Below are 14,757 nucleotides of genomic sequence, written 5' to 3' on the forward strand. Positions count from 1 at the left end.
TCTGGGGGTGCTCTGCGTGCAGCTGACCTCAGAGCTGTGCCCGTGGGAGATGCCTTCACCCACTGCCCTGCCCGCTTCCCCTGTTAAATCTGGATCTCAGCACGGGGAGCCTTTTGCTGCAGCACAGCTTCAAAGGACTCCTTGATTTCCCGGGAGGTATGGTGACAATTGCCCTCCTCTGGCCGATTCTGCTGCTTCATTTGTGGCTGGAGAAAACAAGCCAAAGTCCAAGAAGCCACAAACACGGCCTGTGTGTGAGTGTGGGATACGCCAGCACTGCGGCCGTGCTGTGATGCAGAGCTTCCCTCTGCCCCAGGCTGGCACTGCGGGGTGAAAGGATGCTTTTGGAGCAGTGCTCCGACAGCCGCCCCTCAGTGCCCGGCAGTGCGGACACTCAGACGGCTTCCTGGAGCTGTTCCCAGCAGAGGACATCCTCTGTCCTTGTTCCTTCCCGAGGATCCCATCCCCGGGTGGGGTTTCTGCCGTTGCTGCTCCTGGGCTCCCGGTGCCGCTGAGCCCCCATGACTCCGGCTGTGCCCTGCAGCCACACAGCCATGCAGCTCCTTGGTCTGCTCGTCTGCCGGGCTCACTTTAATCCGTAGTGTTGGGATGTTCGTTTTTGTGGGATTTTTAGTGATTCTTTTTAAGGATTAATGCTTTTATCCCAGGGCACGGGGTGAGGAGGAGGAAGAGTAGAAGTGTGTGTTGAGGGCACTGGGCTCCTTGTGGAGCCGTGCCCCTCCACAATAATGGCCCTACTATCGCAATTAATTATTAATAGCATTAATAACTAATAAATAATCAGTTATAAGGTCTGATTGGATGGGAGGGGAGGCAGTTTGGAGGTGGGGCGAAGACGCCCCGCCCCACAATCCCCGCCCCCACCTGCGGGGCGGTGCCCACCTGAGCTCCGCCCCCCCCCTCGCTCCGTGTCCCCCCCCCGTGTCCCGGCACCTGCTGCGCTCCGGGATGGGCGCGCTGCCGCCGGGCGCGCTGCTGCTGGGCGCGCTGCTGGGTGAGCGCCGGGGGTGCGTGGGAACCGCGTACGGGGAGCGGCTGGGGGGGGGGCGAGGGGCGGCGGGGGGCGCTGAGAGCCGGGGGGAGCGGCCGGGGAGCGGGGGGGGGCAGCCCTGGCCGCGCTGCTGATGTCGCGATGCCGCCCGTCGGGTGCTCTGGGAGGGGACGCTCGGGGTCCGAGGGGGTCCCGCGGCACCGCGCCCCGCACCGCCCCGTGGGGCCGAACCCCGCAGAGCGGACGCGCCGTGCTCTGCTCGCACCGGGGGCATTTCCCCGCCGATAATTCCACCTCCCGCTCGGCATCGAGCGGAAAAAAATCGATGTATTTTTTTCCCGTCATCAAACCTGCCGCCCCTCCGTGTGTGCGCCGCTGCCCCCGGGCTGCTCCGCCGTGCCCCGCTCCGTCCGTGGGCTTTTTCCCTTCTTTTTCCCTATTCCTGCGGGTCGAAGGGGAGGTCTGAAGGCGCCGGGGGTGCTGCGGAGGAACACAGCCCTTCGAGTTTCCTTCGAGTAGAAGGAAACGGCCCCGAAGACAATGGGGACAAAGGGTGGTGTTTCCTCCCCGGCGGGGCGCTCCCTGCCCCCGGTGGAGCCGCTCTGTAGTTGTGCTATTCCTTTTTTATTAATTTTATTAAGGGGCGATAGTTAAAGGGCGGTGGGCTGAGGTGCGGCGGTCGCTGCTCTGCTGGGGGGAGGTGTGCGGCTCCCCTGCAGTGTGCCCGGCTGTGGGGATGCGGTGCTGCAGGAAGGACCCCACTCACCCCGAGTGCAGAACTACGGAGAAAAGGCGCTCAGGGCCCCAAATTGGTGCTTTTGGGCGCTCACACAGAACGACAGAATCAAACATCCCTTTGCACCTGATGGGGTCTGCGTGGGGTCACAGACGATGGGGGAAGGATGGGAAGGAGCGAAGGAGAGTGGGGTGATGCTGAGCGCCCGCTGCGCTGCCGGTGTCCCCTCGCCGTGCTGAGCCGCAGGGGTTAAGCCGCCCGGCCGTGTCTATCTATAGCAAAGTCGCATTTTTTTCCTGATTTTGGCTCTCCAGAGGATACGGCGCTTTCTGCCCCTGGGTCGTGAGAACGGCCGCCCTGTCCGTTCCCAACGGGCGCAGCACAGCCCCTATCTGCCCGGCTATAAATAGTGCAGGGCTGGGGGACCATCGCGGGGCCGGGTGGGTGCAGCGCTTCCTCGTGGGTCCTTTGACCTTTCTCGAGGCTCTCGGGGGCCGCTGTCCGTCCACATTCCCGCTCTGGCACCGTTTCCGCTCCGCAGGACCGTGTTCAATCTGAGCCGTCATCTCTCGGTTTAATTTCTGTCTCGGTTTCACATGGCCAAATCGCCTTAATCCTATAGAGCCAGGGCATCGGATGCAATCCGCCTTCAGCTCATTAATTCCCGGGTGGTTAGTGGGTGGCTTATAGGGTCCGCCTGGGGGCTGTGGTTTTGGGGAGGATGCTTTTGGCGTCAGGATGGTTTTGGGGTGTTTGGATGGGAGAGGCGGCATTTGGGGCTGAAATAGTGGGGTTTAACCAGTGGGACACAGGGTGTCCCTACGGGGTCACGGAGCTCCATGCAGGTGCAGCAGTTTGCTGTGGAGAACTGCCGGAGGTGTGTGGGGATTTAAAGGCTTTTTCCAAAGGAAAAAAACCTGGCAGATGGGCTCAGGCAGAGGAGCCCTCCCTGGGCAGGTGTTCAGCTCAGGGCAGTTGGATGAAATCGGTGTTTTTCAACCCAAACAAACAGCAGCCGGGTGGCCCCCAGGGAGGGCAGAGCATGAAGGGCCCGTTCCCCCCCGCTGTTATGCATATGCACGCCCCAAGCAGCTTAATTTTTTCGATCTGGTTAAAGCATTAGGGGATTTGCAGTGGCGAGGTGGCTAAATCTGGAGCTGATGCCAACAGCAGCGCTGCACACTGAAGGGTTCGGGGCTGCTCCCCGGGCACTGCGTCCCCACCGGGACTCAGGCAGCAGCACTTGGAGGGCGATTCCTCCTGCGCTGAGGGGCTGCGGGGCACCTCCCCAAGAAAAAGGGCAATTCTGGATGCCGGGGTCCTCCAGCAAGGCAGTGCTCGTGCTTTGAGGACATCCCACCGTGCTGGGTGTGAGGATGGAGCCACGATCTGTTATCTAACTCCGATATTTGGAGACGACAGGGCTGCACTGTGGGCACAGTGCTGTTGGGCCATCAGTAGGTTTCAGAGTTAACGCACACTCCTAACCACAAAGGGAGCTGTGGTGAGCCGTGTGGGTCTGCCGTGGTTTAAGCATCTGCACAATGATGAGTGCTAAATGTCAGCGGGGAGGGATGGAGCTGCTCTAAGAATATGTCCGCTGAGCTTCATTGCATGGGGAGAACAGCCCAGGCCGGGCAAAGTGGGACAGCTCGAGGCTGATCCTGGGGCTCACTGGTGGAAAAACAGCCCGATGGCAGAGGCGTTCGGTGCAGAACTGTTTGCTCATGGCCATGATATCCTGTGAGTAATGATGGATGTATTTGTTGCCATCTCTGATCTCAGGGCTTTATCTTGACGCCAACTCATTGGGATGTTCCGGGGGTTGGTGCCAAGAGCGTTTTGCCCCGGGGCTTTGTATCGCTGGTGCCGCTCAGCCCCATTTCACCAAACTTTGCCCATCACGCGTGGTTTTCGCTGTGCTTTACGCAGGCCGGGCAGATGCTGGCGGGTGAAAATACGGTGTTTCCGTGGGGTGAGGAGTGCAGTAACGGACCCCAATCACCGCTTTTTGCTCCCAACACGCACAGCTCCGGCGATCGCGCGATCCCATCGGCCACATCAAACCCAAACTGTGCCCCCTCGGCCCATCGCTGCCCCCCGTGCCGTTGGGGAGCTGCCCTCGGCGCTGCTCCTTTAAAGTATTCTTTTATTTCATTTTCGCGATGCTCTTTGCATCCCTGCGATCTGCGCTGCCGCCTCCGGCGCGGTTTTCCCCCCGGGGTAGGACTTAAGGTTTTATGCGCTTAGGTCGGGTTTAGCTATTTTAGGCGCTGAGGTGTCTGCCCTCGCCCGGCCCCCGCCGTCCCCGCTGCTCCTTGGCCGGAGCCGCCCGAGGAGTGCCGGGGGGGGTCGGGCGTTATCGGCCGGCGCAGCGCTTCCTGCGCGGGGCTGCGGACGCCGATACCGTGCGGGGGGAAGGGCGGATGCGCGGAGGAGACTAAAAATACCCCCGGGCGTCGCGTTGTCATCTTCCCGCCCTGGAAAGATCCTGGAGGAGTTTCTGTGCGTGGGGAAGGGGCGTTGAGGGGAAGGATTTGGGGGGCTGTGCCTGAGAGCGCGTTGCTCTGGGAGTTAACTCAGCCAAGCGGTGCCCCGATGCCCAAATCTTTCCCTTTGCTCCCTTTCCCCTTTTTGCTGCAAAACCAGAAGATCTGCTCCAAATCGCAGCGGGGACGGAGCGCAGCCCGCCGTGCTCTCCCTGCTCCTGAGCATCCCTGGGGAGAGGACGTGGGACGCGGGGGCAGCGGGGCCGCGCCGGGTCAGCGGTGCCGCAGGTTCCTCAGCCCCAGATGCAGACCCATTCCGGGTGCCCGACCTCGCCTGAGCAGATTATTTTCCAGCTGATCCTTTCCAGAGCAAAGCTGGGAAATAATCCCCCCCGCAGCCGGGCACCCCTCCCTGACCCGCTACGGTCCCCCCTCCTGGCTGCGTTTTGGGGGGTGGGTGCTGGGGGGGGACATTTTGCGGGGGCTTTGTCACCGTCAGCATCAGTAATCCCCATTTAGTACCTGCGGGGGGGAGGGCGGGGCGAGGGGTGTGAAATGCTGGGGGTGTGAAGCGATGAGGGGTGCTGCGTTGGGGCGGGTGTTGCCTGGGGCGCCCGGAATGGGTCTGCATCTGGGGCGGGTGCCCCCATAAGAGATCAGATGGGGATTGCAGGGGTAGCTCCATCCCGGCGCCATAAGGAGCCTTTCTGGGGTGCGGGGGTCCCTCCCCAGTGCCCCCGGGAGGGGCTTCCCGTGTCGTTGGTGGGGAAGCGGCCGTGGGAGGAAGGTTTGTCGTGCATCCGGAGAGCCCTTCCCGTCGTGGGGAAGGAGGAAAGATTTCCTCCCAGCACAGCCTCCGGGCGATAACGGGGCTTTTCTTTTCCTTGCATTGGAACAGGGAATCGTTCTAACAATTAGCGGGGCTTTGTTTTGTTTTCTTCTGTTTTGTTCTCTGTTTTACTTTGTTTTTGTACAACTGGCACCCGGGGCTCAGACGTGTCCCTTTTTCCTGCCGGGCAGGTGTCTGCTCAGCTGTGCTGGAGGTGCACGTGGGAACGGGCTCTGTCTACTCAGTGGAAGGGGAGGGAGCCGTGCTGCCCGCCTGGTACACCAGCAGCTCACAGAAGAGGCCCTACATCAGCTGGATGCTGAAAAAGGCAGCTGCTAAGCAATTCCAGGTGATGGGGATGGAGTGGGCAGCAGGGAGGTGTCTGAAATGCCGCCCGTGGTGGTGAGGTGCCCGTGATGAGGGGGTGCTCATGGCACCCACGGCGGGGGGACGTCCATGCAGGGGAGATGCTTATGGTGCCCGTGTTGGGGAGGGAACCACAGTGAGGAGGAGGTGCTCATGGTGCCCATGATGAGAAGGTACCCACGATAGGGAGATGCCTGCAATGCCCATGATAGGAGGATGCTTGAGATGCCCACAGAAGGGAGGTCCCCGTGACGAGAGGATGCTTGTGGTCCCCATGTCTGGGAGATTATAAGGAGGTGCTCATGTTGCCCATGATGAAGAGGTGCCCGTGGTTCGATGCTGTGGATGCTCAGAGTATGAGTGAGAATGGATGAGGCTCACGCAGCCGCTGGTGCTCCCCAGAATAGGATTTAGGGGGAATTCCTCTCCTGCGGTGCCATCCAGATTTGTACAGATGTTTTCTCCCTGCAGATCCTGACATACCTGGACGGGGAGGTGAAAGTGGAGGAGACAGAGCTGAAGCCCCGTGTGGGGTTCCTGCACCCCGTCCTCACCCACAACATCTCCCTTTTCATCAATGCCACACGGGAGCACGACTCGGGCCAGTACATATGCTCTGTCAACGTGGTGGATGACATCATCAGCCCGATCAGAAGCATAGCCATCATCAACCTGACAGTGCTGGGTAAGGACCCGCAGGGTGTTCTGCGTCCCCCGGTGCCCCCCGTGCTGGGACTGACGCTGACCCGGTGCCCGCAGTGCCGCCAGCCCCCCCCGCCTGCAGGCTGAAGGGCAGCCCCACCGTGGGAGCCAACGTGACGCTGAGCTGCGCCTCCCAGAAGGGCAAACCCTCCCCCCTGTACAAATGGCAGCGCCAGGAGCCCACCAAGCAGGTCTTCTTTCCCCCCGCTCAGGGTAAGGTGGGCTGAAGGGGTGGGAAAACCCCGGGGAGGTTTGGTGGGCGGAGAGCCGGAGGGGTTGGGTTTGTCCCCTTGTCTCTGCCCGCCCCCAGCTCTGCTGAGCTTCCCCGGAACTCTGCCCCTCTCTTCCCTGTGCAAGGGGACAGGCAAAGTCCCCACAGCTCTGCCCACTGCTGGAACGTTGGGTGAGCGCCCCCCGAACTCCGCCCCTCGCCGACCTCACCCCGGGGACGCAGGGGACCATCCCTGAACTGCCCGCTCCCATCCCCGCTGTCCTGGGATGGATGGGGTGGGGTGGGCGGACAATCGCAGAACAGCACCCCAATCTGTGCCCCGCAGACCGGGCCAGGGGAACCCTGAAGCTGACGAACCTCTCGCTGGACATGTCGGGTCTCTATGAGTGCGAGGCGGAGAACCGCGCGGGTTCGGCCAAGTGCAGCATCATCCTGGAGGTGCACTCAAGTGAGTGTGGGTGCACAGGGCCGGGATGGGGGCTCAGTCCCCACGGTGGGACGGGCGAGAGGCAGCGACCTCCCCCACCTGTCTGTCCTGACAGCCAGCGAGGGGGCCATCATCGCGGGCGCTGTGCTGGGCTCTGTGGGCGCGTTGGCCACCGTCGCCTTCTTCACCCAACGGGTGCTCGGCTACCGGAGGAAGAAGCGCGATGGGCAGGAGGAAGCGGCCAACGAGATCAAGTGAGGGCAGCCCCCCGGCGCGGGCACGGTGGGGGCTCAGCGGCAACGGGGGGAGGTTTTGCGCCTCGGTGCGGCCGTCATTGGGTGTCGGAGTTAACGCGGGTCTTTCCCACTGTTTTTTCCCCCTCCCTTTGGGAGAATTCCCTTCCATCCCACACACGGAGGGGCTCCTGCAGCTCAGCAGCACTGGGGGGGCGTCATCCGATGATGGGGGGAGGGAACGGCCGCACTTCCAGCAACCTGTGCCACCTTCTCCCTTCTCCGCAGGGAAGACGCCGTGGCCCCCAGAACCCCCACCTGGACGCGGAGCCGCCCTGCGGACACCATCTCCAAGACCAGCACTTTGTCCTCCATCGTGGGTGCCCGGGACAGACCCTACGGGGCCTCCCCCCCCTCCGACACTGCCTCGGTCCTCACCGCTGCTGGCAGCTACCGGGGACCCCCCCGGGCCAGGGCGCACCCCCCCGCCACCAACGGGGCCCCCTGGCGCCCCCCGCAGCCCGTTGCCCCCCCGGGGGGGCTGCCCCCCTCCAGTCTGGCGCGGGCCGGAGCCGTCCCCGTCATGGTGCCCGCCCAGAGCCGGGCCGGCTCCTTGGTGTGACCCCCCCAGAAATGAGCTGCTCCCCTCGGCTCCCCGCCCTGCCCCCTTTTGGGGCTTTTTTTCCCTTTTTTCCTTTTTTTCTTCATTTTTTTGTAAAGACGCCTGGAGCGGCCGGACTTGTCCTGCGCTGTTTAATGGGTGCGGGGGGTGCCCCGCTCTGCCCTGGGGGGGCCGCGTCTCCCCGCCGATGGCAGTGCCCCGAACCGCACCACTCGGATTGGGGGTCCACTTTTTTTTACGTACGGATGGAAATGGGATATTTTTCATAGAAGAGCATTAATGGGGAAAGGGTTGGAAGCGGCAATGGGGGGGGGGGGGGACGGATGGACTTTTTTTTTAGGTTTTGGAGTTTTTTTTGATTAAAATGCTTTTGGGTGACGTTGTGGGGGTGCGGTGGGTTGGTGGCCCCCTGTCCCTCGGGGTGATGTCACGTGGCTGTGTGACGTCACACGGGGAGCCCTCAGGGTGCCCCATCACATCCGCTGTCCCCCATCGCGACGTCCCAGCGCTGTGCCTGGTTCCGGGGGGTCACAGTGCCCGTGTGCCCCCGCGGGGCTGACCTGTGCTGCACGACCTGGGCTGGCTGTCCCAGGTCCCTCGGTGATGTCACACCCACCCGTATGATGTCACAGCAGCGCCAGCTCCCACCCACCGGTGCCATCACACTGTGCCACACACGTGGGTGTGACGTCACGACAGCCACCACGCGTCCAGCAGTGATGTCACACATCTGTACAATGCCATGCATGACGTCACACTGGACACGGCTGCGATGGGTGACACCAGGCCGTCCGCCCGCGGTGTCACAGCTCTCACCCCCACTGAGTGGCTCTGCGATGTCCCCTCGGCGCCAAGGACAGCGCAGCCGCTGGCAGGGACCTTTATTGGGGCCGGGGGGGGGGAGGGCGGGGGATGCATGCTGGGTGGTATGGGGAGAAGCGGGGGCTCCTCGGCGGCGGGGGGGGCTCGGCAGGGGGAGTCCAGGAGGACCTGCAAGCAAGGAGAGAGCAGAGCGGTCAGTGGTGTGCGCGGGGCTGCCTGCGCCCTGCACCCAGCTGCTACAGCCTGCACCTTTTCCATGCCTGCCTGCACCCTGCTCCTGCACCTCACATCTTGTACCTTGCACCCTCGTCCTGAGCCCTGCACCCCGCTCCTGCACTCTGCTTTTGCATCCTGCACCTTCTCCGTGCCCTGCCTGCTCCCTGTCCCTGCAATTTCTACAGCTCCCTCCACCTGGGCTCCTTGTCCCCTGCCTGCCCCCGCTCTGTCCATGCAGCTGGGGCACTATAAGCCCTTGGGGTCGGGGGGCTCAGACCTCCATCCTGGACACTCCAGGGTCAAAGGACTTCGGTGGAAGCAGAATCCAGCACAGCTTGGCTGGAGCCCACACAAAGATGAGACCCTGTGTGGATCACCCAGTGAGGCAGCCCTAATGACCCTCACAGCCCTGATGAGCTCCACAGTCCCTGCAATTTGTAGCTGCATCTCTGCTTCATCCTCACTGAATTTTCATTGCAGCCCCATCATATCCCCAATCCATTCCCTCTACATCCTTATAGAATCCTTATTGCAGCCCTACTTCAGCCCTGTGCATGTCCATTTCAACCCACTGCACCTCACTGCAAGTCCATTGCATCCCAAGACCATCCCCGCTACTGAATTTCAAATGCATCACTACCACAGTCCCACTGCACCCTCACTGAAACCCAACTGCAGCCCTCCTAAAATCCCGCTGTCTCCCTATAGCATCCCCACTTCACCTGTATGAGATCTTAGTTGCATTCCAGTCATCCCTGTTCCATCCCCACTGCATCCCAGTTGCATCTCCAGTGTTTTCCTGGTGCACTCCCAGTTCAATCCCCAGTGCGTCCCTATTCCACCCCCCCCATCCCAGTTGTGCTCCCAAGTGCAGTCCCATTCCATTCCTATTCCATCCCAGCTGCATCCCGAGTTGCATTCTCAGTGCATCCCCCTTCCATCCCAGGTTGTAACCCCACTGCATCCCCTCTTCCAGCCCCTCTTCTCCCACCCGCAGCCTCACTGCCTCCCCCACCCCCATCGCTGCGCGGAGCCGGGGGGGGCAGTGGGTTACCACAGCTGCTGACCCCAGGGCCGTGGGGCCATTCCCCGCTCCCCGCGCACCCCCGGCACCCCCAGCCCCACAGCCCGGCGCCGTGGGCGCTTTTAAATTTCCCTTTTCCTGCCAGGAGACTGTGACACAGGCTTTTAAAAATAGCATGTGCTGAGGCGAGGCGTTTGGGGTGGTGTTGCTAAGGGAGAAATTCAATTCAAATCTAGGGCTTCGCCTTCCCCGCCGTTCCTATGCTAACTACTACGGAGCGCCTGCAGAATTAGGGCAGGCAGCGCTGCTGAGCTCCTGCAAGGAGAGCTCCATCGCAGCAGCCCAGCGGGACAGGGGGGAAGGATGCTGGGAGCAGGAAGGAGCGGGCTTTGGGGATGGGGATGGGGGCTGCAGTACCTAATCGCCGTTGCGGAGGTCTCCGCCGCGGGTGCTGTTGGCGCACTCGGCGTCCTTGGCTTTCCGGTCCATCTCCCCCCCCTTGATCTTCTTGCGGGTCATGTGCCCGCGGAAGCTGGCCTGGATCTTGGCCGCCGCCGCGTTGGCGTCGGGGTCGTCCAGGGGGATGTCCAGGATGTCCTCATCCAGCTTCGTGCAGGCGCCCTCCTGCCGGCAGCGAGCGGCCGTTATGGGGGCACTTTGGGGCCTGGGGGGTCGGGGTGTGTGCGGGTGATGGTGTGGGAAAGGTGCCATCATCCCACAAAGTACAGAAAAGCAAAGGGGAAATTGGGGAGAGGTGGGGGAAATGACTGCATCGACACCCTGCTGGAAACGCAGCCCCATGCACTGCACCCTGACCCCACGGCACCCCCAGGGCAGGGCTTGGAGCCGGGGGCAGTAATTCGCTCTATCACCTCCGAGGAGTGGAAAGGAGTGAAAAACAGAGGGGAAAAATCACCCACCACCCAAACGGGACCAGCGACAGCCCACCGCCACTGCATCACTGCGTCACCCTGCCCTGAGCTCCTGACTTTTGGGAGAGTTCTGGGGGTTCTTCGGGAGCAAAGGGACGGCGGCCACAGCACATTCACACACAGGAGAAGGCAGCCGGGGCCGATTCACACCGAGGGGTGGTCGGTGCCCTGCAGGAGCGGGGGACGCTGCAGCCACCGTGCCCTCTGCTGCTGGGGAGGGGGCACGCGGTGTCACTGCCAAGTGCTGTTGTGGCAGTAGGGAGGGTGTCAGAAGCTTAAGTGACAGAGCTGGGGGGAAATGTGATCGTCGGGGTGGAAATGTTACAGCCGAGGTGGAAATCTTACGGCCAGAGGGGAAATCCTATAGCCAGGAAGAGAATTTTATACGCAGTGGGGAAACCTGATATCCACGGGGGGAAATTCTATGTCCACAGGGACAATTTGTATATCCATGGGGGAAATCCTGTCCCCAGGGAGGGCTTTGCCACTGCAGGCAGCCAGCAGCGCTGTGATGCCGGCGGAGCAGGAGGGTGAAAAAAGGGGGAGAAGGAGGGAAAAAAATGGGGAAATTGGGAGAAAAAGGGAGAAAGGGGAACGCTGTGTGCTCTTCTGGCAGATGAGCTCCGTGACCCGGCCGGGGGCTGCAGCGCTGCACACTGAGGGGTGCAGCCGTCACCTCTCTCCAAAGCAGCAGGCAGCGCTTCGCCCCTCGTCTGTAGGAAACCTCGCTCCTCTGGGGAGCCTTTCTGGGGAGATAAGGCTGCATGAGAGCAGAACGAGGTGTCTGCGTGCTGGGCTTGGGGAAAGGGGCTGCTGCCCACTCTGCCCTGTGGGATGCTGTGCAATCCCAGCAGTAGGACAGGTTGGGGTGCCGTCCCTGAGCACCCCGCGAGCAGCGGTGCTTTGGGGTGCCATGCACAGGGGCGCAGCACCCACGCTCCTGCAGCACCGCTCCTGCAACGGCACAACGCGCGGCCCCGTGTGAAGGCAAAAAAGCAAACCACCACCACCACCAAAAAGCAAAATAATAACAATGCTCATTAAGAACGATCAGAAAGCAGCGGGGTACGTACGTTGCAGCAGTCCATGGCGGTGCGGGGCTCTCTCGGCGCAGGTGGCAACTTGAGCGGAGCCGCTTGCCTACGTAATGCGCTTCCTCGGGGCGCCGCTCAGCCCACCTCCCCGCCAGCACTGCTGCTCCTGCCAGGATCGGGATTCAGCTTTGCAGTTTTTTTCCCCCTTCTCTCTCTCTTTTTTTTTTTTTTTTTTTTGCCTCCTCCAATTTCTCTCCCAGCGACTCCCCTCGCCTCCGACTCCCTCCTAACGCTTAAAGGAGCCGGCAGCCCGTGCCAGGGCTTCATGCAATATAAATCCCGCAGCACGGAAGATGCTATCAAATATTTAATGGGATGGGGCGCTGGGCGCTGTGCCCACGGCCCACATCGGGGTGGGGGGGCTGCGCTTTATTCCCAGCAGAGCAGATCTCATTGTGGACATGGGGGCCGGGGTGCACCAGGGTCACACACACCTGCAGCAAGTGGGGTTGATGTGACTTTTTGGGGGTAAATTTTTGGGGGGTGATGGTGTGACTTTTGGGGGCGATGTGACTTTTCAGGGGCGATGCTGAGCCCTCAGGATGGGGGCTTCACCCCCAGCTGTGTCTTTGCAGGAGCAGAGGGAAACCTTCCTGCACCAGCTCTGACCTACTTAGCTCTGGGCCCCGAAGGAGGGCATGGATGAGGATGCTGAGGAGGGCTGGTCACGGTGGTCGCACTCCCAGCAGCATCCCGCCCCCAACTTTGGGGCGTTTTGTAGCAAAACGTTCAAACCCAGACATCTTTAGGGGTGTTGTGCCAATCCCCTGGGCCACGCTGTCACTGGGGGCCATGGAGACCCCCAGAGCAGCTCAGGGGGTGCAGCCACAGCCCCCCGCATCGCCCACCTCACACGCCTCTAATCCGGGTTTGGGGTTGCTAAGCAACCACGCAACTCGCCTGTGGGCTCCGCACAGTGATGCTGGCTCTGGCCAGCCCCCAAAACATGCCGTGCCCCCCGAGCCCGGTGGGGATGGGTGCCCCTGGGCAGGCTGCCTGCAGGGCTGGCCCTGCCACCCACCCAGGGCTTTTGTTGCAGGAACCTTCCCATTGCCGTCAGCTGGCGTCATCTGTGTCCCTGTCACCATCGCAGTGGTCAGCACCTCTGTCCCGTTGTCATCACTGTCCCCGTTCCTGTCACTGTCACAGATCCCACTGCTGTTACTGGCCCTGCTGCGTCTTCATCACTGTTCCCATCACCACCCCCACCACAATCCCCATCTCCACCGCTGTCCCTGTCCCCATCCCTGTCCCCATCTCAGTATTGCTGCCCATTTCACCATTCCTGCCCCCTTTCCCTTCATCACTCTCATCCTTGTTCCCATCCCAACCTCAGCACCATCATTATCTGCCTCCATCACCACCCCTGCTCCATCATTGCTCCTCTCACCCTCTGTCCCCATCCCTATCCTTGTCCCCATTCCCATCCCTGTTCCTATCATCATCTCTGTTCCCATTCCCAACACTCTTTATCCCTGTCCCCATCCTCTGTCATCATACTTGTCCGTCCCCCCCCCATCCCCGTCCCCTTCTCCATCCCTGTACCCCTCGTTGTCCCTCCTCCTTATCTCCATATCCATCCCCTTCCCCATCCCTTGTCACCATCTCTGCTTCCCTTCACCATCACTGCCCCTGTTCTCTCCCTGTCTATCTGTCCCTGTCCCCATCTCCGTATCTCCATCCCGCACTAAGAGGGGTTGGGGGGGTTATCCACAGCCGCCTCCAGGCGCAAGCACTCGCAGTGGCACGCAGGTTGCAGGGCTGAGCATCCCTCGAATCCTCCTGCTCGCTCCTGCTCTCCCAAGCGGAGCCAGTTTCAAGTCCCTGCAAATGCCACCTCTTCCCACCAGCGTGGGGAAAAAATAGCTGCGCTCTCAGCACCGATCTGCTCCAGCTTCCAGACAAAGGCTGCACCGCTCAGCCGGTGCTTTCAGATGGGAAACCAATCCCCTCCTCTTTTCAGAGCCGCCGGGTTGATCGTTGGCTCCTGGCAAGGCAAGAGGAGGCATTTCTGGGGAGCCGAGCAGAGCCAGGGTGATGGGTGCATCGAGGGGATGGCTCCAGGAAAAATCTATGCTAATGGGAAACCTCAAAGACTGCTGTGCAAAATGCTCATCCCACTACCTGCCAAACCTGTAAAATCCCCCAGTGTAAGGGATCTGGGCAGTGTTTTGGCTCTGGACCCTCAGAACCAGCTCCATCCGCAGCTCCCCAGTCCTGGCAGAGTCACCGATCGCCACGAATCCCGCAGGCTGCGGAGGAGGGATGCAAAATGCCAGAACATTTCTAATCATTAGCAGCATTTTGAGCCCGTGCCAGCCTCTGCCTTCTTCTCCCCGTGCTGTTGCTCACAGTGAGGGCACCCCAAAAACCAACCGCCCTGAGCAATGCTTTCCAGGCACTCAGAACCCCCTAAGCATCACCCTGGGATGCAGGATAACGCATAACCCATGGGATGGAAATGGGTGACAAGCCCCATTGTGGGGACACGCCGGCACAACGCGGCGTTGGCACAGAACCCTTTGGGGAGTGGGGCTGGCAGCCGGCGAGGCGGCGCAGGGTCAGGGCGCAGCGGCTGGCAGCAGCCCTGCACGGGGTCCCCGCCAGCTGTCCCCATCCCTCCTTCCTGTTTTTCTCAGCCCGCATATGGCAGCTCCCGACGCCGGTGCTGCGAGGCGGCATGGCTTCCCTCCGAGGTGAGCCGGAGGGGCTGCAGATCATTCCAAACGGAGCGGCCCCCCATCGCCCATTTCTCACCCTGCTGTCCATTTCTCAGGGCTTTGATTTCTGCCTGGACTTCACCATCGCTTGGTGACACACCTGGGAGGACCCCCACATTGCTGCAGAGATACAGAGACATCTCAGCCCTGGTGGGGGTAGTGGAAGAGGAGCAATGTCACATCCCTCCTTCTCACAGGGACGATATTAAATTCTGACAACCTCCAGGGATGCAGGGGCCTAAATATAGAGCGTTAAATGCCACCGCGAGGCGCGCGCCTTTACAGAGCTTTTCTCCCCTCT

The 14,757-nt window shown here is 61.4% G+C and overlaps 4 protein-coding genes across 6 annotated transcripts; 3 read left to right on the forward strand and 1 right to left on the reverse strand.

The window, feature by feature from the left end:
• The first annotated feature begins 959 nt into the window (after window positions 1-959).
• ESAM (endothelial cell adhesion molecule) lies at window positions 960-8,026 on the forward strand. Of its 2 annotated transcripts, none has more exons than XM_046903786.1 (7): window positions 960-4,690; window positions 5,258-5,415; window positions 5,904-6,117; window positions 6,192-6,347; window positions 6,692-6,814; window positions 6,909-7,047; window positions 7,315-8,026. In XM_046903786.1, the coding sequence occupies exons 2-7, from the start codon at window positions 5,383-5,385 to the stop codon at window positions 7,646-7,648; spliced, it is 999 nt and encodes a 332-aa protein (XP_046759742.1). In that variant the 5' UTR covers window positions 960-4,690; window positions 5,258-5,382; the 3' UTR covers window positions 7,649-8,026. The 2 variants fall into 2 exon arrangements, with proteins under 2 accessions (XP_046759742.1, XP_417851.6); XM_417851.8 differs by having other exon boundaries at window positions 960-1,015.
• LOC121107514 lies at window positions 7,688-10,114 on the forward strand. Its single transcript, XM_040652078.2, has one exon. It carries the CDS (start codon window positions 8,391-8,393, stop codon window positions 9,414-9,416), a length of 1,026 nt encoding a protein of 341 aa, XP_040508012.1. The 5' UTR covers window positions 7,688-8,390; the 3' UTR covers window positions 9,417-10,114.
• Window positions 7,763-11,847, reverse strand: NRGN (neurogranin (protein kinase C substrate, RC3)). 2 transcript variants are annotated; one of them, NM_001302155.2, is made up of 3 exons: window positions 11,716-11,847; window positions 10,128-10,334; window positions 7,763-8,638 (listed from the first exon to the last, which is right to left on the reverse strand). In NM_001302155.2, exons 1-2 carry the CDS (start codon window positions 11,728-11,730, stop codon window positions 10,128-10,130), a joined length of 222 nt encoding a protein of 73 aa, NP_001289084.1. In that variant the 5' UTR covers window positions 11,731-11,847; the 3' UTR covers window positions 7,763-8,638. The 2 variants fall into 2 exon arrangements, with proteins under 2 accessions (NP_001289084.1, XP_040507949.1); XM_040652015.2 differs by having other exon boundaries at window positions 10,631-11,838.
• Window positions 10,331-14,718, forward strand: LOC121107513 (SH3 domain-containing protein C23A1.17-like). The gene is made up of 2 exons (XM_040652077.2): window positions 10,331-14,432; window positions 14,513-14,718. Exon 1 carries the CDS (start codon window positions 12,379-12,381, stop codon window positions 13,600-13,602), a length of 1,224 nt encoding a protein of 407 aa, XP_040508011.1. The 5' UTR covers window positions 10,331-12,378; the 3' UTR covers window positions 13,603-14,432; window positions 14,513-14,718.
• The last annotated feature ends 39 nt before the right edge of the window (window positions 14,719-14,757 follow it).

The sequence above is a fragment of the Gallus gallus genome, chromosome 24, assembly GCF_016699485.2.
Source record: "Gallus gallus isolate bGalGal1 chromosome 24, bGalGal1.mat.broiler.GRCg7b, whole genome shotgun sequence".
Taxonomy (NCBI): domain Eukaryota; kingdom Metazoa; phylum Chordata; class Aves; order Galliformes; family Phasianidae; genus Gallus; species Gallus gallus.